We start from the raw sequence: 21,858 nt of genomic DNA on the forward strand, positions 1-21,858 counted from the left end.
AAACCGCTGACCATCAAGTGTACAATTGATTTCCTTATTTCCTTTTGACAATGATTTCCTGTTAATTTCCCCCGATTTCTTTTGATTTCCTCTGATTTCCTGTGATTTTCTTTGATTTCCTGTGATTTCCTCGTGATTTCCTATGATTCCTGTGGTTTCCTCTTGATTTCCTATGATTTCCTTTTGATTTCCTCAAAATTTGTTTACATAATGTACTACAGGGCAATTGTTAACTTTTTTTTAACTTGACTTTTTTGTTTTGCCGATAATGATGTTGAATTTAAACCTTTTTTTACCAAGTGTTTACTAACGTACGGAGACTAGGTAAGCTGAAGTGCTTTCCCTTTAGACGAAAAAAATAAATAAATAAAATGTATTGTGCTGCTAAGCAACAAACTGAAATGTTTAAGAAAAAAATCTGATTTTACTTACAAAAAGAACGCTACTCTGAAATCGAGGTTTTAAATGTCTAGATCAATAGAGTAAGTATACGTTCGAATTTTACACTTTCTTGGGTCAAATGTTTGTTCTAAAAGTGGACATATGCAATATTCTAGATTTTTTGCACATTCAGTCAGAAAACCTTATGGTCTATTTTAATTTTGAAATTAAAAATGTCTGGTGTGTACAAATTAGTTCGTTTAAATCACTCAAAGATTTAATAAATTATATTATATATTATTATTAATTTTTTAATAACTTATATTATGAAATTTTGCTTTTGACTTTACGAAATTAAAAGTACATAAGGCCAAGGATATTTTTAGTTACGTCAGCAGTTTTTACTTATCAGTGACTCATACTCATAAGTAGAGAGCGGAAAATATGCAGCGAAATTTTGGGAAATATGATCATATGATATGCATCAAATTTATGCAAATATGCAGTAACTTTCTGAATATATGCAGAGATATGCAGTTGCATATGCTTCAAAAGTAAAAAAAAAACGTAATAACCAAACTAAATTTATTACAAAAAATACATAAATAAAATGTTTATAATTAAATTAATTTGAGTTATCTTCGACATATTGACGCACCTAAATTGCTTTAAATGCTTTCAATGCAAACTCGCAATGAAAAATAACAAGGTACCGTTCCTTCGACCACTATTAAACATACTATTAATATACTTATCGAACAAAAATATCGGGAATGAACGGTATTTCCAAAAGTAATTATCTAGAGCCCGAATTTACCTAGAAGGATGAATTAACACCCAGTAGTTTCTCCAAACTACCATAAAACCCAAACCTTTCCTAGGTAGTTGAAGCTCAGGACAATATTTGCAACATGATTAATGAAATCTCGTTTTTCTAGATAAATGCCAATAGAATGGCCATTTTTTTTTTTTAATTAGCACAAAAATTGATAAAAATGCAAAATATGCACCCGTTACGTGAAATATGCAGCAGAAGGCAAATATATGCAAATATGCAATTTTTTTATAGCTATATTCATTTCTAACTAGCATGATTCGTGCACATATTAAATATCAAGACTTATATGCAAAAAATAACGAATATGCAAATTTCATAAAATCCGCTCTCTACTCATAAGACAACAACGACTGGCTCATACGTTCACAGAGGTAATTAATGAATACCAAATAGTCCGAAATCATTCTATTAGGTTCATCTCTGTGTTGTGCATACAAGATCATGGTAAAGTTTGACCTACTAAATCAAACTTATAATAATAACTTAAGTCATTACTTTTTAAAAATTGGCTTTATTTATTTATTATAGTAGCATAAACAGAAAAAACAAGTAGTTCCATTTATTTTATTAAATGTTAAAAAAAACGGTAACTCTAAACGTAAAAGTAAAGCATTTCTGTTGGATCATAACAAAATTACACAAAATAAAACAACTTCTTAAAAAATACTTACCCCAAAACCTGGGTCGAGATTTGTGTATATATTGTAGATGATGTTGAAGTAAAAAACTGTGCTAAATTCTAGCTACACATAAATACAGATGATAACACTTTTAATTTTTTGTTCACAATTTTCAAATCAAGCACATTAGAAAAAAACTTTTGAAGTGCAAAATTTAACACGAAAGAATTTTTTTTTTTGCACAATAAAGGAGTGGATAACCCCACTTGATAAATTTTCAGAGGTAATTTTCCCCTTTAAAAGTGTTCATGGGCACCTAGAATTTTGCACAGTTTCTTACTTTAGTATTCTCTATGATATACCTATACTTGTACAAATCTCGACCCAGGTTGAGGTTACATTATCACAAATTTTAATCACATCACTTAAACAAAAACTAGAATTAAATCAAATATTTTTTCAAAAACTAAACTGCTTCTTCTGAGTACCAGAGGTGGAGGTAGTTTCATTATATATTCATTTTCTTGGATTTCCCCTGATCTTTAATGTCCGGCAACATAAAAGCATCCGGAATTTTTGGATTCCTTTTCAAAAAATCACAAAAAATAGGTTTAAGTGATAACACTTTACCAATGTAACATTTTTTGTTTTGTTTTTGAGTTGTTAATTGTACTATAATATAATCCTCTATATTTAAGTCTGGTTTAGAACGATCAGTCTTACTATTTTCAGCCTTGAGATTCAAACGAGGATTCAAATCATCAGAATAATTGGAAGAATTCAAACTTTCGGTGTCCGTGCTGTCATCATATTCGCTACTACTTGGGTTGTCTAAATCAAATGAGTCACTTGATATATTATAGCGTCTTTTTTGTTTTCCAATTTGGACTGGTTTTTGAATTTGAGATTCATCTTTATGTTGAAGGCAGGTATCTGTTTCTGAGTTAACTCTACTAGTATTACATTTCTTATTTTGAATAAATCTTTTGAGACGATCCACACTGACGCGATCCTTTTCATTGTCTAACAGCCAGCAAAGTGAAGACTTTTTTATAACTTTTGTTGTATTATTTAAGCGTATTCTGACTAGATCACCTTTCTCAACAAAAATATCGTCACGTCAAAACTTCTAAGGTGTATGTCTCTGTCAAATTTCTTAGATTCGTACGAAATTGTGCAAAGATCATTCAGTAAATCTTCATCTTGGTCAACTGGGTCGTTTTCCAAACTTTGAAATCAGTTACGTTTCATGGCTATTTGAGAATTGTTGTAATTTTCAATGTGATCGCACTGTTCTTCACTAAACATTTCATCTTCAACTTCGTCATTGCATTCATTGTCTTTACACGGAGGCAAAAATACATAGTTGAAATCTATCACTTCCATTCCTAAATCTTCAGTGTTACGCAGATAATGCCGTAAAGCTGATTCTACGCTCCTTTGTATATCTTTATCTGAAATATTTCCTAAGTCATCATTTTTCACAAAATCTCTCTTCATGATTGAACTTTTTTTCTCATTTCTCTAGGAAAACCGAATTTTTTATCCAAATCGTTTTTAATGTTGTTTACAGTTTGCAGTCTGTCACTTCGATGCAACATATCTCTTATACTAAAATTAACAATTGTGCTAAAAGTTGAGGTCATTGATCTAAGGCTTCTAAACATACTCTCACAAGTTTGAGAGCTAAACTTCCAAGACAAGAACATATCATCAGTAAGATTTTTGCACGACCTGAACTTAATGAATTTGGTACCTCATATCACAAACTCAATTTTTAAAAACTAATTTGGGGTGAAATTATAAATTTGGTTTGTAGGTATAAAGCAATATAATGTATCATTTCTCATCGGAACTGCACTTCATTAACTACAACTTTAATATTTGTCAAGCTGAAATATCATGCTGTCAGTTAATGATATTATACTGGATTTTCTATCATTAGGCCCTTAAAAGGTTATTTAATCTCCACTATGCATGCTATGACTTACGTCGTACATGCTACGTTTATTAGTTCTAGAAAATATCTAGTTTAACTGGATTTGCTGTGATGATTTTGGATTTCCTTTGTTTTCTTGTTGATTTCTCGTTGATTTCCCCTTGATTTCCTTTTGATTTCCTTTGATTTCCTCTGATTCCCTTTTTGATTTCCTGTGATTTCCTTTAATTTCCTCTAGCGTGTACAATTGATTTCCTCTGCGGTTTACCCCTCGTATTATTTACACCAACCTTGCGTCATTACTTGCGAAATATGACGAATTATGCGTACTAGTCAGAGAAATCAAACCATCCTTTGTACTACTTTCAGAAATCTGGTTAACCCCTTTAATGACTGACCCGCCGATTTCCTTAGATAGATACGCACTTTTTAGAAAAGATAGTCACAACAATAAATTATAGCCGACACGGGTAACATTGACTCCATATTTCTGAAGATAGCAAATAAGAGGTTGACGTTTCTGTTAAGTTGCATTTATCGGCCACCTACATCCATCATTGAAGATGACCACTCCCTTTACCAGTACATCTCAGAGATGACTGACGTTTATCAACATTTTTTTATTTTTGGTGATTTCAAAATGCGTGATATAAAGTGGCCCTTAAACGCCTCTCAGTCTTGTTCTACATCTTCTCAATTATTAGTCGACCTGTTATTGAATAGTCACTTAATTCAGTTGGTAACGCAAGGATAAATCAAAACCCTTCGACATTGGACTTAATTATCACTTGTGACGACAACTCTCTTGCCCATTTGGAATACCTTGATCCTGTCGGAAAGTCAGATCACTCCACCCTCATGGCTAATTTCCAGATTTGCAAGCTTTCGAAGGAAAGAACAGACACATATACCAGAGCTGGTATTGACTACAGATCTGTGAATAAGGCCTTAACCGATGTTCACTGGCCGTCGTTGTTCGTTACCTCCTCGGTCGCAGATAACTGGGAATTATTAGTGCTCGACCTCGTGTGTAAACACTCCTCTAGTATTAGTATCAAAAGATCCTCAACTAAACCACGAATTGGTAAAAAAATTCTAAAAATGGTAAAAACTAAACGAGCTCTATGGCGAGCATTTAAGAGATCAGGAAATGAAAACGACTACAAAGCACATCGTAATTTTTCCAATAATCTTTCAGTCATAATTAGAGAAGCTCGTATCGCATACGAAAAGCAACTTGCCGACTCAACAGACACTAAACGTTTTTACAGACATATCCGTAACAAACTCTCTGGGAAAACTTGCAAATATTTTCGCAGACACATTTTCTAAAACTTTCAAGCTTGAAACTGACAATACGTTACCTAGTGTAATAATACCCTTGCCGAATGTCTTCCTCGATAGTATTGAGTTCCCTGAAGATGTTATTTGCAGTAAGTTGAAGAAACTAAAATTTTCTAAATCCTCTGGGCCGGACGCAATTACTGCTTCCGTTTTGGCCCACTGTGCCGAATGTCTTTCTCTACCTCTGAGATAAGGAGATAAGTTTCATCCCTGTAATTGTCGGCCCATTAGTCTAACCTTCCTCATTGTTAAAACCATGGAGTCTATAATCTACGAAACTCTCATTAAGTTCCTATTGGATCAACATCTTATTCCGGAAGAACAGCACGGTTTTCTTCCCCGCAAGTCCACAATTTCGAATCTCCTTTGCTGTCTCTCAAACTGGACCCGGCATTATGATTCTGGAGTTCCAGTTGATGTTGTTTATTTGGATTATTCCAAAACTTTCGATAGAGTTCCCAAACGCCGGCTTTTAACCAAGCTTGAAAATCTTGGAATAGTGGGGAATCTACTTCATTGGATTGCCGCCTTTTTCTCCGATCGTACGTTTAGAGTGGGGGTTGGTGACGCTTTAAGCGAGCATATACCGGTCTTGAGTGATGTACCTCAAGGATCGATTTTGGGTACACTATTATTTATAGCATACACCGCTGATTTAAAAGATATTATTCAATCACTTTTCGCCATGTATGCTGATGATATAAAGATATACAACACCAGCAACAATCAGTCTATCTTGAAAAGCGACTTGTCAGCGAATGGTGCTCCGCCTAGTTACTACCTCTAAACGTATCTAAATGTTCGGTTCTATATATTAGTAACAATAACCCGCAACATACGTATACCATTGATAATTCCAAGTTAACAAAATCGGAATCATTATCGGATTTAGGGGTGTTCATGACTTCTTGCCTATCTTCGTCTGAGTATGTTTAGCGTGTTGTAAAAAAGGCAAATTCACTGGTGTTTCTCCTCAGTAAAGTATTTGCAAAAAGTCACTTTAACGTCGACAGTAAATTTTATAGGACCTATATTAGACCCATCCTTCAAAAGGATGTGCTGTTGCTCGAGTCAGTACAAAGAAAAGCATCAAGAATCCCGTTTGGACGTACTCGTCCAAAATACAATGACAGATTATCTATGATGCAGCTTCCTATGCTCTCTGATCGTCGTAATAAATAATAATATATGTGCAAATATTCTTTATTATTGCAGCTATGGGCTCGAAGGATCCAGTTAGAAAACAGTGAAGTCATAGAAATAGTATATTAATATTAAATTATAAAATTAACTTATAGCCTATAATACAGATACGTACTTAAATCAAAATTTTTGGACAAGGATGATACACAAAAGAGTAAAACTAAAAGTACGGATCGTACCACTACAGCCTATAATATACCTAGTTAAACATCAGATAATTAGAAGATTTTCAGATAACAGTGAACTATGACAATATTTTTCATCTTTAACAAAACGTGTTGGAAAAACGCACTATGTTTATAACAAAACAGTTTTTTATTATGGCCGCTCAAGGAATGGGATTCAACTACTCTTATCAGTGCTATCGATCGCTCCGCAGTCCGTAAAGATTAGGTTAACTGCGAGTTTTTCGTAGTGCGTTAAAGTTATGCCTTTATCTCTGGCAAAAATACGTTTCAAATGAAAATGCTGAGAATCAAGGCACAACTTATCTTCATAGAAAACCATGAACTTTTCTTCAATAAGGTGGTGATATAGATCAGTCAAACGCCAAGAACCGCCAAATAACTTTAAATATACTTCACTGTTTTGAAGAACTAGTTCTGTGAGCATAAATATTTGAAGAGGAATTCCTAAAATGTCTATATGCTTTATCGAAGCAAAACTAGATTTTACTTTTCGAATAGATTCCTCTATGTTGTCTTCTGAAACAACAGGATTGAGACGTTTTCTAATGTAATCTTCTTGCTCCTGCTCATTAAACTGATTTATACTGAACGATAATGTATTAAATTTTTTTTCAAGAAAAGATCTCAAGTGTTTTCTACTAGTAACGCACTGTGTAAAACCTTCCTGTGATAACTGAACAATCAAATCTGAAACGAGTTCTAAATATTTAGTAGAAATTTCATCAAGAGCGTCCCATACGTAGTAAACGCGCAGTTGCTCAGAACAAATTTTAAAAAACTCTTTATCTAACCGTCCAAGATAAACATGTTTTTTCTCGAAGATGAATGTCTGAAACAGGTTTATATAATCTGATGTTGCACACGCTTCTGATTGTTTAAAGAGTAAATTAACGTCTTGAGGGTTTATAATTATTGTCCAATGTTTAGAAGAGCACTGATTTTTTAAGCTTTTCATTAATTCACTTTTACCCATTCCTGGGTCTCCTGTTATTAAGTTAATGCTTTTATTTAACGTGCAAGACCAAAATTCGGTTTCGTCTTTGGAATGACTGTCTAATTTATGATTTTGCAATTCTCCGACATCGCCTTTGCTTCGGATCCATTCTAAATTGTTATCACTAAGAAGTTTGAAATAATGAACCGTTGTTGATTCTGATGTTTTAGAGCAAATTTCCTCAAATTCAGAGTCGCTACATAAGTTTTTATTGATAATGAAAATTGGAGTATCAGAACTTCTGCACTCTGGATCATTCAAGTAATCGTCGACATTTGTCAACTTAATTTCTTTAGGTTTTTTTATTGTATTAGAACTATCTGCGCAATTTAGAATAACGACGGTATCATGATTGACGTGTTCTAAATATTTACTATCTATAACATTTAACGACAAATACCTCTGGATGTAAGGACTAGGAAGAACTTCCTTTTTCCCGTCTATTAACCGTGGACTTTGTATCATTTCTAAAAGACTATTTACGGTTATGTTCCTTAAAAATTCTTCATTTTCTCCTAACGCTTCCTTCAAAGTAAGCACTATTTTCCCTTGTAGGGAAATAGTAAAGACCTGCATCACTGTTTCGTACAATTTTTCTTCTAATCTCAAACTGAACAAGTTCTGGAACACGGAGCGATCTTTCATCCACTCTCTCCATATTCCTTCACCAAGCAAAACAAATTTCGTTTCGGGACACAGTTGAATAGCTTTTTCAATATTTTCATATTCTCTCACGATGAGTGGACGTTTGTTCAACACCCACAAAAGTTGTGCCAGCACACTTCCATCTATATCTTCTACCCTTGATATGTAATTAGGAGAAAGACGATAAAATTATCTGATTCTGTTTAATTCCTTGATGCTAAAATCTTCGTCCAAATCGGCCCACAACTGCTTAACTACCTCACATTCGGTGTTTTCCAAAAGTGTAATATCGAAGTCACAAATTGCTTCACGAAGAATTTTCCCTTCGTCGTTGACTTCACCAAAACTAAAATTTTCAACGTATGGAGACAGAAGACAAAGTGCAATTGCACGTTGCATCGTCTTCTTGTCTAATTTGTTTTTCGATCCTTCTTGCATATCCCACTCAGTTATAACTTTGAGGTATTTTTCGAAGGTTTCGTGATCAGAACAGAACGTCTCCGCGAAGTTATTCGTTGTCGATTTTTCAAGTATTTCCAGACTTTGTTGGTTAGTATAAAGACTAAAGCTTTCAAAAAATGTCTTGAACTGCTGAAGTTCCGAAAAACTGTCTCCAGCATATTCGTCTTTTAGAATGCGAAATTTATAGCAACAATTTACATCTTGAGAAATATTCAAACAATCATTGTCAATTGTTGCTTCATAAGGTTCTAAGAAAAATTCTTTTCCGTCGAGCTGAAATTTTGTGTCTTTCGAAACTTTAAATTTAAGGTTGGTGAACAAAATACATTGTTGGGGGTCTCTCCTTTATCTCTTGGAACGATTTAAAATATTTAAGTAAGCTGAAGTCCCCCTTTTCGGTTGCTAGTCGTTTTATGCCCAAATTTCCTGGATTGTTGCTGTGTTTTAATTGCACTGCTTTTATTTGGATTCGGTCGTCTGTATCCATTTCAATAACTACATCATCGAATGCCCCAAAATTTGCATCGTCTGACGAAACGTGGAAGTTTTTTACTTCATCGGTGCTTACCATATGAAGTATGATGTTAGCAGTTATCATATTTTCATACTTTTTGCCTTTATCTGTGGTCCCAGGCTTTTTCCGAAAATTCTGAAAAGTAATAAAGATGTAAATTATAATCGAAAAAGCATTTTCTTTAACAACTGAAACTGTGTCGACGTCGTTTAATGTATTTACAGCTAGCAAGTTTGCTCTAAACATTTTTTCTAGATATGTACAGGATAATTCCGACTCGGCTGGAATGGATTTGACTAGACTCATTCTGTCACTCGATCCTTGCCTTTATACGAACGCCACTCAGCCGCTGTCACTGATGATGAGTCAGCCATCATCGCTACACATACTAGAAAACCCATAGGCGTCGTACCGGGGTTTATTTCGTAACAATACTATAATGATTTCATCTTATATCTCCTTAAGTGTTTAAATTTTTACAAATACAACTTTCGTAACAAGTGTAGTTTCGACTTACTTACAATTTTTTGAAAATTAGAAATTATAATACCTTTTCTGTAGGAGATGCATTCCCTTCCATAATGATGAATCAATACAATCTTACTACAAGGATTACATGCAGTTACAACGGTTTTGATGATATGTTGGTAACAAATTTATTTTGTACAGGCATAACAAGTCATAAAATATGTTACTTATTTTTAATTAAAATTTGGCAGTTAGTAAGATTTTTTATAGAAGAACAAATAGTATATTATTCTACCAACGGATAATGACAGGGATTATGCGTGAGGATGGTGGTCCGTTTTTATTTGTAAAATAATATTTTTTAGAAGTTACAAAATTATTTTATTAAGCAGTCAATCTTTTCGTTGTTTTATTCAGGGTTTCATAAACGATTCTCACATCCAAGTGGGCACGCACTGATTTTTATTGTTCCGCTTCTTTGAAACTGTGTTATTATAATGGCACCGACACTTTAAATGTCATAAATATTCTTTCAGATGACAATTTAACCATACTAATTAAAATTTTTAGAATGTCTCTCGTTACCACGGTGGTAGAAGTAAGGTGTGGAAACAAGCCGCTCCAATTTGTTGAATAAAACACGCATCCCAGTAGGCTTATTTACTACGAAATAGTATGCAGCACAGTATGTCCATCTATGTATTAACATTTCAACTTCTCAGTGTATTTATGAATGAATTAAGTGACAGATTCGTTGGAGGGAAAATAAATCACAGCACTACGGTTTGTGGTTGGTCTTTGGTGTGAATCGTGTGATTGGTGGATGATTCGACATTTGTGATTGGTTAATAAATGACATTGGCATAAATGTCAAAGATTTAATGCAGTTTTCTATTACTTAATTTCAACTGATCTCTCTAGACGTCGCTGCGGTGTGGACAGCAAATGACATATAATCCAAACCACGCGATTTGTGTTTTCTACCAATGATTTTGAGGAAAGTTATGAATGAGGTTTCCACACCTTACTTCTACCACCGTGCTCGTTACTAAGAGGTGGCAAATCTGCAGCATTTTTACATTTCACAGGTCACTGGAGGTATGGAACATTTATTAAAGCTGAGGTGAAATCTATTTTATGAAGCTGACTTATTCTGCATTATGTTTTGCAGTACAAACCAGTCTCACTCACTCTTATTTGAGTCTATTTTTGAATATATAAAATTAGGACTAACCTAGAAAATGTAAAAATATGTCGCGATTATTCCCAAAGAACAAATAATGAAATGCGCGAAAATTTTAATCCGTGGATTTAATCTAAAACTCCTTGTTAGTAGTTATTTTTATTTTACTTACTTATAATCTTTTAAATTAACATTGCTCTCTTCTAACATTAATGTTTCAAGACTCGAAAACCTGTAACCTATAATTTCGCTACCCAAAGATTTAGTCTGTGGATTCCACAGAACGTTCACTAACGACACACGGTTAACAGGCACGAGTGCGCCAAAGAACATCTTAATTTTTCTTCCTTCGGAAATGCTCTTAAATTAAACTGTCCTGATAAAAATAAACATTATAATTAAAAAATGGTTTTACTACATCTTTTATAGTAAAGCAATAAAAATGTGTTCTAAATAAATAATTTAAAATTAAAAATTGTGGCGGCGCCATCTATTAGAAGTTTAAGATACTGTCTAGTGACAGGTACAAAAAAAAATAAAAATTTCGAATTCAAAAGTCATATGAGGCGATTGATATATCAAAAATCATAGTTTTGTGAACGTTATATTGTGCAGCAATATACCACAGGTAAATATGTGTATTTATTAAGTATTACTTGTCCGTTTTCGACCATTATTGTACATATTTATATTAATAATGCTTTTGTTTTTATTTTTAATCGACAGAAAATCATAACATTAATCTATTCATCCTTCATTACTGTAAACTTACCTTTTAACATAATTCTTGTTTCAGGTATGGAAATTATTACATCATCTTTGAAGACTATGGCATTAATTAACATTTTATTGAGTTCTTCTATGTGACAAATTCCCGAAATGTCAATTAATGCAGAGCCATAGATAAATATTTATAATAATAATATTTGTAATAGATAGGCAAATCCTTATACTGACAAAAAGACAGAGAAACCAGCGGCTTCTGGTGGGCTGTTTTCCAACGAAACCAGGGTTACAGCCTGCTGGGTTTACTAAAACGCATGCCTTCTTCAATCCTTTGAAGTTCCCGCCCACCCGCCCCATTTGCAGGGGTTTACGCAAATAAATAAAGCTAAAATGCTACCATGGTAACTATTTGCTTTTGTCCATCTGGTTACTATGGTGACAGCCCCCTATGTATTTTCAAAAAATATTTGCTTTGGTCACATTAGTCGTATTCTCGTAAGAGATTTTTTGAGGGGTTTTTGGGAGCTTTAACAAAAAAATGTTGTTTGTGACATGTATCTATTCAGCAAAACAGCAAAATTCGTCCCAAAAAACTATGTTTTAGGTACTTTAACAAAAATAACTATTATATTATTTACAAGAACAACATATCAACGCTATTATTTTTTACGTTTTTACATCATTTTTTAAATTTCTATTGTTTTCCTCTGCAGCAAAAAAAACAGTTTGTAGAAATAATTTTATGTTTAATATGACAAACTTATTATTTAATAATTGCTATTTATGTTTTGGAAAAGAATCTCGTGTTTGCATAACGTATTCAAAAAATTTGAGATTTGGGCAAACCAACACGTTTTTGTTAAAATTTACAGCAATTTTTGCAATTAAGTAACCAGTGTTTCATCTAGAGATGTAAAAAACGGTTTTTAAAAAATCTGTTTTTATGTTGTGGTAACCAGATTCGAATCAAAATTTCGGCCTGAAAAAAAAACAGGGGCCCGAAATCGCATGTGAATAATATGAATTAAAAAAAATCAAATCAGAAAATTGTTAAGCATAGACAACCACGTGCGTGTTTAGTTCTTTCTGGTATCTGGTAGTTCTGCTAGGGAATTTTAGTTATAGGGTGGGTAGAAGATGCTAATAAAATGGGGAGCCTTTGTTTAATGCAAATTAATCGTAACGACGACGACGCCAGAGTTTCTCCAATACGTGTAGCTAACTCTTGCGGTTTTTCCAGACGGAAATATTTGTAAATTCACAGTTCATGATAGGATTTTAATCATTAACTAGTTTTAACACAATTTAACAGTCAGGAATTTGTTTAGATCAAATACTTGCTAGGAGACTTCATGAGATTCACTTACTTTCATCCTTTATTTATTAAGTTATGAATAAGGCTTCTGGATGCTTATACTTAAGTGTTACATTATAGCACTTCTTACTTCCTCACACAAGATCGTTAATAGTTCATTTATGGCACTTAAATCAACCTAACGTTGCCCCACTCTGGAAAAAGGACCGTGAAAGTGCGATAGAATTTATAATATCGGGAACTGAGGTACGGGAGATTACAAAAATGTCTCCCCTTAGGTAGTTATTATCATCGATATACATATACATATTTTTGACGCATTTTTTGTAAGACGCATTCGTCCGACGCCATTTTGAACCTCCAGATTGCCTGCTATGTTTTTTTTGTGTGTTTGTTTGGGGGAATGTAAAACGATGGCCCACAATGCAGCTGAATAACTTCACTTTTAAAAATTAACCAATAACTCGAATGGACATAAAATATCAACCTCATGTAATTTTGTTAGTTTTGCTATTTTTCACCTCATACAATTTTTCTTTATCTGATAATATAAATTGTCTGATGTCCAATCTTAATCTCAGCTACGAATTCTTTGGTGATTAAAATTTCACCAGACTGTATGGCGAAAATATTGTTTGTTGCTCTTTTTGAAACATTAAGACTTGTTCAATTGTTGTTTAATATCAGAGTTATAGAAAGGGAACATTTAAATGGAATTGAGGTTAAACCATTGATCTAATAAAGGAGTGGATGGAGCCTTGTATACGTTTCCATACGCGAGCGAGTGTAATCAACATAAGAAAGAAATAGCTAGAGCGGTTATGCATCAGTGGGGAAAGGACAGTCGACCACGTATCACGTGCTAGGTGGCAAGAAACGCCTCATTTGAACGGGAATTAATACGTTTTCTTACGAATTTGTTCAAACAATCAATTATAACAAACGTCTGTTGATGAAAACTATATTTTTACAGTTTACATTAAAATTATGTGTAATGTGAAACAACAAAAAACATGTTAAGTGGTGGAGATCGTCTTTTAATAAAATTAAGTGTATAGAGAATCTACAATATATTACGAATTCAGTTAGTACAATAATCTTCTACATGTTAACTAATCTTGTAGTGTATGTTCATTGGTAATTCTGAAATTTTTAGGATAAAAGTAATTAAACTTTCGACAAAAGTGACAGGGTGCCTAATTAAATTAAACATATTAAATTGTGCGGAATTTTCTACTAAAATCTATTTTTTAAATCCACGTACAAATAACTAAAACAATAATAATCCATAGATATAAAATTCCATCTTTTTGTAGCAATAAACCTTTTTTTTCGTAACTCGGAATGTTTAGGGAATCTAACACTTTTTTAAAATTATTTACGAAATCCTTCCTCTATGTATGTGATTATTACCTATGAAATGAAACAGGATTACTTTCTTTGCACGTTCGATTCAATTATATGCACAACACGATTTCACGATTTTCAATAAATAGTCCAATAAAATACAACTTAAGAAGACTGTAGACATTTAAATAAGGTAACTTGAGCCTAAAAAACGTAAATTTGCAAAAATACACCTTCAAACACCATGCGGCAGCACGACAGTAACCTCCAGAAACACAGTGCTCTGCAGTTTCGCGTCAATGTTTTGCCACCCAGAGAGCCCTATCTCTGTCCCACTATGTTGACAACGCGGGTCTCTCTCTAAGTTACTTCCATATAATATTATTTCTATGGGTTAAACACAGGAACACGTGGCGGAAGCGGAGTGCGCGATTGCTTGTCGAGCTGGCGGTCGCGCCGTCTGAACAATGCAAAAATTGACATTTATAATTCTACGTCCATCAAATTTCTTTTTCAATTTAGGGCAGAAAGTGAAATTCACTTCTATTGCAATGTTAGACAGTACCATATGTCACTTGAAATGGAAGTGAAGTGAAGTATAATCAAGCTTAATTAAATCAAACGTTCCGAATCAATGCAAATATTTTAATATCATAAATAAAAAAAGGTCGAATGTTATTTCGACGGAACTTTCCTCGCCCCTGAAGTACAGTCCAACAAATCCTGCTTCTTTGAAAAATTATAAAATTTGATTTTGCGTAATTTTACTTGTTTGTAATGACTTCTATGGAGTGAAAGCAATATAGAAACTACTATTCACACTGTAAGAGAAAAAAAGGGGGTTTCAGCTTCTTAAAACAAAGACAGGTGGGGCTCCCGAGAAGGTTTCCCGTTCTTTAAAAAAGAGAAAACAGTTGCGGCCCCGAGAGAAGGTTACATTTTCTTAAAAAAAGACAGTTGGGGACCTGAAGAAAGTTTCATATTCTAAAAAAGAGGCAGTTGGATTTATTTACTGCGGTTTCGCAGTGCTGTTTTTTTCTCAGCGCGAAATTTTAATTCAAATTGGGACACCACAGCCTAACATTTTTATTACGGTATATTTGGAATTAACAGTTGTGGGACAAAGTGTATCTACAATTTGCGTCCCCTCGAAACTTGTCGTTGTGACCCAAGAATTTAGTTAAAAAACAGTGTAGGCAGAGATTCAATGGCGGCCAAAATAAATTTAGTTGTGTAAGCTGGACTCAATTGAAAAGATAATTAAGTTTAGAGATTACTATGTTTCATTGAAGCGAAATAGTAAAATAAACAACAAAGTCACTTCAAATTACTTTATTCTAGTCATCAACGGAGCAACGGAAACAGAAATTAATTTTACATTAACTGGCCCTATTAAACAGATACATAAATAATAATGACTGAACAATGACGAAACATAAAATAGTAAAAATAAGAATAAAATAAATAACTAAATAATTAACCAAACACTACAATTATATACCTGGTATAACCAGTTAAATACCCGACAATTAAAGAATATTCAAATAATAGTGAACTAAATATATGATAATATTTTTCTTGTCTTTGATAAAGTGTGAAGTTACTCTTGAAATTACTGTATAAAATTTTGGTAATTTCATTGGTAATTAAAGACATGAAAAATTTTCAAAATATCACTGGTTTCTTTATATCTCCGTTGTTTGTAAGCGTTATGTTTCAATTTGTGAAACATAATAGTCAACTTTGATTACGGCAGATAGTTCTAATTTTACGAAAAGTTTATATCTACCAACTGAAAAAATTTTTCTAACGAAATTAAGTAGGTACACTGAAGTTTCGAACGCTAATAATGTAAGGATGTAAGTAATGGATAACAATAACAATTAAAAATTTCAATTCTACCCCTAGTTATCTCCAATGTAGGTGTAGTCCCAAATAGCTTAGTTGAGAATTTAAAGTCTTTGCATTTGAATGATTCAATAATTGTCAAAATTCAAAAAACTGTTTTGTTAGGAACATGTCATATTGTTCGTAAGTTTCTCGAACAGTCTGATCATGTCAGTCAGATTAGATTAGCACCAGTAGGTCAGAGTAGTGTAGGTCACTTTCCAAGTGATGCGCGGATAAATGATTGGTAGTTACGCTAGACTTTTGGGGATGGGGTAAGATTAGAGAATAATATCAGACTAATTATTTTGGATGCTCTAATTCTAGAATCTCGAAAGTTGTTTTGTTAATCTAATCAATGCATATCATTACTTGGTCTTAACACCCGTAATGATAGAAGTCTTGCCTGAATGCCGGTCATTTCCGGGTCAGTGGTGGGTTTTAATAAATAATAAAAAAAATTTAATAAAATTTAACTGGGCTTTGTGTTCAACGATTGATTTTGAATCCGCATTCCACTAAAAATTCCACAATTCTTTTATGGCTGTTTGTGAAAACACTGAAAGCTAAGTCAAGTGCTGTCCAACCTGCATAATCAACGTAATTAATGTCGGCTCCATATTTCAGTAAGCATTGGACAGTGTTTTCCTGGCCGTAGGAGGCAGCTTCCATAAGCGGTGTCCGACCATATTGATTAACGCAATTGATTTTGGCACCCATATTCACCAGGCATTCGACAGTTTTCTCGTGGTCGTTGATAGAAGCTACGTGAAGCGGTGTCATACCTTTTTCAATAGTGCAATTAACTTCGGCACCCCATTTCACTAAGCATTCCACAATTTTTTCGTGGCCTTTTTCGGAAGCTACGTAAAGCGGTGTCAGACCACGTACACAAGAAAGATTGATGTCGACACCGGATCTAACTAAACATTCGACAATTCTTTGGTGGCCATTCACGGAAGCTAGATAAAACTGTGTCCTACCATATATATTAGCACGATTGCTTTCGGTCCTGTGTTGCAACAAACTTTCAACGACTGATTTGTGTCCGTTAAAGGACGCTATTACAAGAGCGGTGAATCCAGACTGTTCGCAGCTAAAATTTATTTCGTCATAAGAAGTACTTAACGTTGTATTAAAAACAGTTTTAATTGCGTGGTTGTAACCAAACACACTAGAGTAAAATAAAATATTAATTCTATCCCAATGATTGTACATTGTACAACTCATTCCGTTGTGACATTGCTGAGATTGTAACAATTCTAGTTCCGCTCCTAAACTTTCGCTAATTCGAGCATATAACAACGGGGTCATTTTAAAAACCACATCCGGTTCTTCAGTCCCACATTCATTCAACAAGTGTAACACCCCATCTTGATATTCTCTTGTGTCCAGTTGCCCTCCCAGAAATAGATAGTCTTCAAGTATGTATCTTACATTAAGTGTTCTTTTGGAGAAGAAGAAAGAAAAATTACTATTTATTCTAGAACTTTTTACTTTTAGGCGCGAATGTCTTTTTCCCCACGAACAAATCAAATGTAAAGCATTTCTTCCAGCGTCATCTTTACTTTTCAATATTTTGTCGTCATAACTCTTTAGAGCATCAAAGTTCCTGTACAAGACTGCGATGTGAGCCGGTGAGTTTTTTGCCAACAACATATCAAAGAAAAATCGTACGTTATTATATTTTTGATAAAAAAGTTTATAACCAGGTATAACCTCAAAATTCTTCGAGAAATGCGCGGCGGCCAAATATTCCGCAAAAGATGCGTGTAGAAAAAGCGGCGTGTTATTTTGTAAACCAGTTATAATACCGATAGATGCGTAATCGTGTGAAGTACTATCTATATCTTCTTTACAACGGATATCTGCGCCGTCCGTAAATATTAGGTTAACTGCGAGTTTTTCGTAGTGCGTTAAAGTTATGTCTTTATCTCTGGCAAAAATACGTTTCAAATGAAAATGCTGAGAATCAAGACACAACTTACCTTCATAGAAAATCTTGAACTTTTCTTCAATAAAGTAGTGATATAAATCAGTCAAAAGCCAAGAACCGCCAAATAACTTTAAATATTTTTCACTATTTTGAAGAACTAGTTCTGTGAGCATAAATATTTGCAGAGGAATTCCTAAAATGTCTATATGCTTTATCGAAGCGAAACTAGATTTTACTTTTCGAATAGATTCCTCTACGTTGTCTTCCGAAACAACAGGATTGAGACGTTTTCTAATGTAATCTTCTTGCTCCTGCTCATTAAACTGATTTATACTGAACGATAATGTATTAAATTTTTTTTCAAGAAAAGATCTCAAGTGTTTTCTACTAGTAACGCACTGTGTAAAACCTTCCTTTGATAACCGAACAATCAAATCTGAAACGAGTTCTAAATTTTTAGTAGAAATTTCATCAAGAGCGTCCCATACGTAGTAAACGCGCAGTTGCTCAGAACAAATTTTAAAAAACTCTTTATCTAACCGCCCAAGAGAAACATGTTTTTTCTCGAAGATGAATGTCTGAAACAGGTTTATATAATCTGATGTTGCACACGCTTCTGATTGTTTAAAGAATAAATTAACGTCTTGAGGGTTTATAATTATTGTCCAATGTTTAGAAGAGCACTGATTTTTTAAGCTTTTCATTAATATACTTTTACCCATCCCTGGGTCTCCTGTTATTAAGTTAATGCTTTTATTTAACGTGCAAGACCAAAATTCGGTTTCGTCTTTGGAATGACTGTCTAATTTATGATTTTGCAATTCTCCGACATCGCCTTTGCTTCGGATCCATTCTAAATTGTTATCACTAAGAAGTTTGAAATAATGAACCGTTGTTGATTCTGATGTTTTAGAGCATATTTCCTCAAATTCAGAGTCGCTACATAAGTTTTTATTGATAATGAAAATTGGAGTATCAGAACTTCTGCACTCTGGATCATTCAAGTAATCGTCGACATTTGTCAACTTAATTTCTTTAGGTTTTTTTATTGTATTAGAACTATCTGCGCAATTTAGAATAACGATGGTATTAAGATTGACACGTTCTAAATATTTACTATCTATAACATTTAACGATAAATACCTCTGGATATAAGGACTAGGAAGAACTTCCTTTTTCCCGTCTATCGACCGTGGACTTTGTATCATTTCTAAAAGACTATTTACAGTTATGTTCCTTAAAAATTCTTCATTTTCTCCTAACGCTTCCCTCAGAGAAAGCGCTGTTTTCCCTTGTAAGGATATAGTAAAGACCTGCATCACTGTTTCGTACAATTTTTCTTCTGATTTCAAACTGAACAAGTTCTGGAACACGGAGCGATCTTTCATCCACTCTCTCCATATTCCTTCACCAAGCACAACAAATTTCGCTTCAGGACACAGTTGAATAGCTTTTTCAATATTTTGATATTCTCTCACGATGAGTGGACGTTTGTTCAACACCCACAAAAGTTGTGCCAGCACACTTCCATCTATATCTTCTACCCTTGATATGTAATTAGGAGAAAGACGATAAAATGATCTGATTCTGTTTAATTCCTTGATGCTAAAATCTTCGTCCAAATCGGCCCACAACTGCTTAATTACCTCGCATTCGGTGTTTTCCAACACCGTAATATCGAAGAGACAAATTGCTTCACGAAGAATTTTCCCTTCGTCGTTGACTTCACCAAAACTAAAATTTTCGACGTATGGAGACAGAAGACAAAGTGCAATTGCACGTTGCATCGTCTTCTTGTCTAATTTGTTTTTTGATCCTTCTTGCATATCCCACTTAGTTATAACTTTGAGGTATTTTTCGAAGGTTTCGTGATCAGAACAGAACGTCTCCGCGAAGTCATTCGCTGTCGATTTTTCAAGCGTTTCCAGACTTTGTTGGTTAGGATAAAGGCTAAAGCTTTCAAAAAATGCTTTGAATTGTGGAAGTTCCGAAAAACTGTCTCCAGCATATTCGTCTTCTAGAATGCGAAATTTATAGCAACAATTTACATCTTGAGAAATATTCAAACAATCATTGTCAATTGTTGCTTCATAAGGTTCTAAGAAAAATCCTTTTCCGTCGAGCTGCTAGTCGTTTTATGCCTAAATTTCCTGGATTGTTGCTGTGTTTTAATTGGACTGCTTTTATTTGGATTCGGTCGTCTGTCTCCATTTCGATAACTACGTCATCGAATGCCCCAAAATTTGCATCGTCTGACGAAACGTAGAAGTTTTTTATTTTATCGGTGCTTACCAAATGAAGTATGATGTTAGCAGTTATCATATTTTCATACTTTTTGCCTTTATCCGTGGTCCCAGGCCTTTTCCGAAAATTCTGAAAAGTTATAAAGATGTAAATTAGTGGAAAAAACTGTCAAGCATGTCGTAAGATTCCTTGAAATATTTTATCTCTATATACCTGTCTACATTTATATTTAGGTCATAAGATGTTTCAATTTTCAAAGCAATAATCCTTATACAAATATTATACTATAATGTTTTTATCTTATCGGTACTTGAGGGTTTAAAATTTCAACAGTTATATTATTTGGATAACGCAAATCTCGGAAAAATCTCGGTATGCAATTTTCACAACATTAATAAAAAAGAATACTTTCGTACTAGCTAGACTTCAAAAATTGAAAACTGTAATACCTTTTCTGTGGGAGTTGCATTCCCTTCCATGATGATGTTTCTTCAATAGATGGATGTGCAAACCTGAAACGAAGTACCTTAAGTAATATATGCAGTACTTTACAGAAGAAACCAAATTAAAATAACGGTTTTCACAACAATTTTAATGACATATTTGTAGTTTAAAAAAGAATGAATGTTAACCACCTAAGCCCTATTTTAAGTACCTAACTGATTTAAGTATGCTGTGTCACCCAGCTTTGAAATGACCAGTTTAGTAGGTTTAATCTAAAACTTCCTAGTGGTTATTTTTATTTTACTTACTTGAGTTTTTAACGTTCCTCTCTTCTAATATGTTTCACAAGAAGTTATAAACTTGTAAACTTGATAATCTCTAACTTCACTACTCAAAGTTACGGTTGACTCGGTGTTACTGTGGGCGTTGTTCGGTTTAAACAAATTTTGTATCTAATCTATTGATACGATAAAGACAGTTATCGTCACTAAAATTCGATGTTTGTTCTAAAAATTTTCCAACAGTGTGTATTTTTATTTGACGCAGCTTTGTTTAATTTTGGAAATATCGGAAATAAAAAACAATAATAATAATTGCTATTCCTAACACAAACAACATTATTCAAACATACGACACCAAGATTTCAAAATATCTACAATTATCGATAGAAATGAAATCCATGTTGAATCTTAAAAAAATTTCAATTCTACCCCTAGTTATCTCTAATGTAGGTGTAGTTCCAAATAGCTTAGTTGAGAATTTAAAGTCTTTGCATTTGAATGATTCAATAATTGTCAAAATTCAAAAAGCTGTTTTGTTAGGAACATGTCATATTGTTCGTAAGTTTCTTGAACAGTCTGATCATGTCAGTCAGATTAGATTAGCACCAGTAGGTCAGAGTAGTGTAGGTCACTTTTCATGTGATGCGCGGATAAATGGTCGGTAGTTACGCTGGACTTTTGGGGATGGGGTGAGATTAGAGAATAATAGCAGACTAATTTGTATGCTGTAATTCTAGAATCTCGAAAGTTGTTCTGTTAAACTAATCAATGCATATCAATACTTGGTCTTAGTACCCGTAATGATAGAAGTCTTGCCTGAATGCCGGTCATTTCCGGGTCAGTGGTGGGTCTTAATAATAATAATAATAATAACAATACTTTATTGTCTAACACAACGT

The 21,858-nt window shown here is 33.6% G+C and overlaps 3 protein-coding genes across 4 annotated transcripts; 1 reads left to right on the plus strand and 2 right to left on the minus strand.

The window, feature by feature from the left end:
- Positions 1 to 5,378: 5,378 nt before the first annotated feature.
- Positions 5,379 to 5,909, plus strand: LOC135138534 (uncharacterized). Its single transcript, XM_064068513.1, has one exon. The coding sequence runs from the start codon at positions 5,379 to 5,381 to the stop codon at positions 5,907 to 5,909; it is 531 nt and encodes a 176-aa protein (XP_063924583.1).
- A 516-nt stretch (positions 5,910 to 6,425) lies between these two features.
- LOC135138851 (uncharacterized) lies at positions 6,426 to 19,196 on the minus strand. 2 transcript variants are annotated; one of them, XM_064068875.1, is made up of 3 exons: positions 19,134 to 19,196; positions 10,952 to 11,137; positions 6,426 to 9,263 (listed from the first exon to the last, which is right to left on the minus strand). In XM_064068875.1, the coding sequence occupies exon 3, from the start codon at positions 8,150 to 8,152 to the stop codon at positions 6,668 to 6,670; it is 1,485 nt and encodes a 494-aa protein (XP_063924945.1). In that variant the 5' UTR covers positions 8,153 to 9,263; positions 10,952 to 11,137; positions 19,134 to 19,196; the 3' UTR covers positions 6,426 to 6,667. The 2 variants fall into 2 exon arrangements, with proteins under 2 accessions (XP_063924945.1, XP_063924944.1); XM_064068874.1 differs by lacking the exons at positions 10,952 to 11,137; positions 19,134 to 19,196 and adding an exon at positions 9,679 to 9,719.
- Positions 15,505 to 21,166, minus strand: LOC135138848 (uncharacterized). Its single transcript, XM_064068871.1, has 3 exons — positions 20,987 to 21,166; positions 20,684 to 20,746; positions 15,505 to 20,363 (listed from the first exon to the last, which is right to left on the minus strand). Exon 3 carries the CDS (start codon positions 19,814 to 19,816, stop codon positions 16,544 to 16,546), a length of 3,273 nt encoding a protein of 1,090 aa, XP_063924941.1. The 5' UTR covers positions 19,817 to 20,363; positions 20,684 to 20,746; positions 20,987 to 21,166; the 3' UTR covers positions 15,505 to 16,543.
- Positions 21,167 to 21,858: the final 692 nt, after the last annotated feature.

Source organism: Zophobas morio, unplaced genomic scaffold, assembly GCF_036711695.1.
Source record: "Zophobas morio isolate AGI-343-1 ecotype UQ-CSIRO unplaced genomic scaffold, CSIRO_AGI_Zmor_V1 ptg000030l, whole genome shotgun sequence".
NCBI lineage: Eukaryota > Metazoa > Arthropoda > Insecta > Coleoptera > Tenebrionidae > Zophobas > Zophobas morio.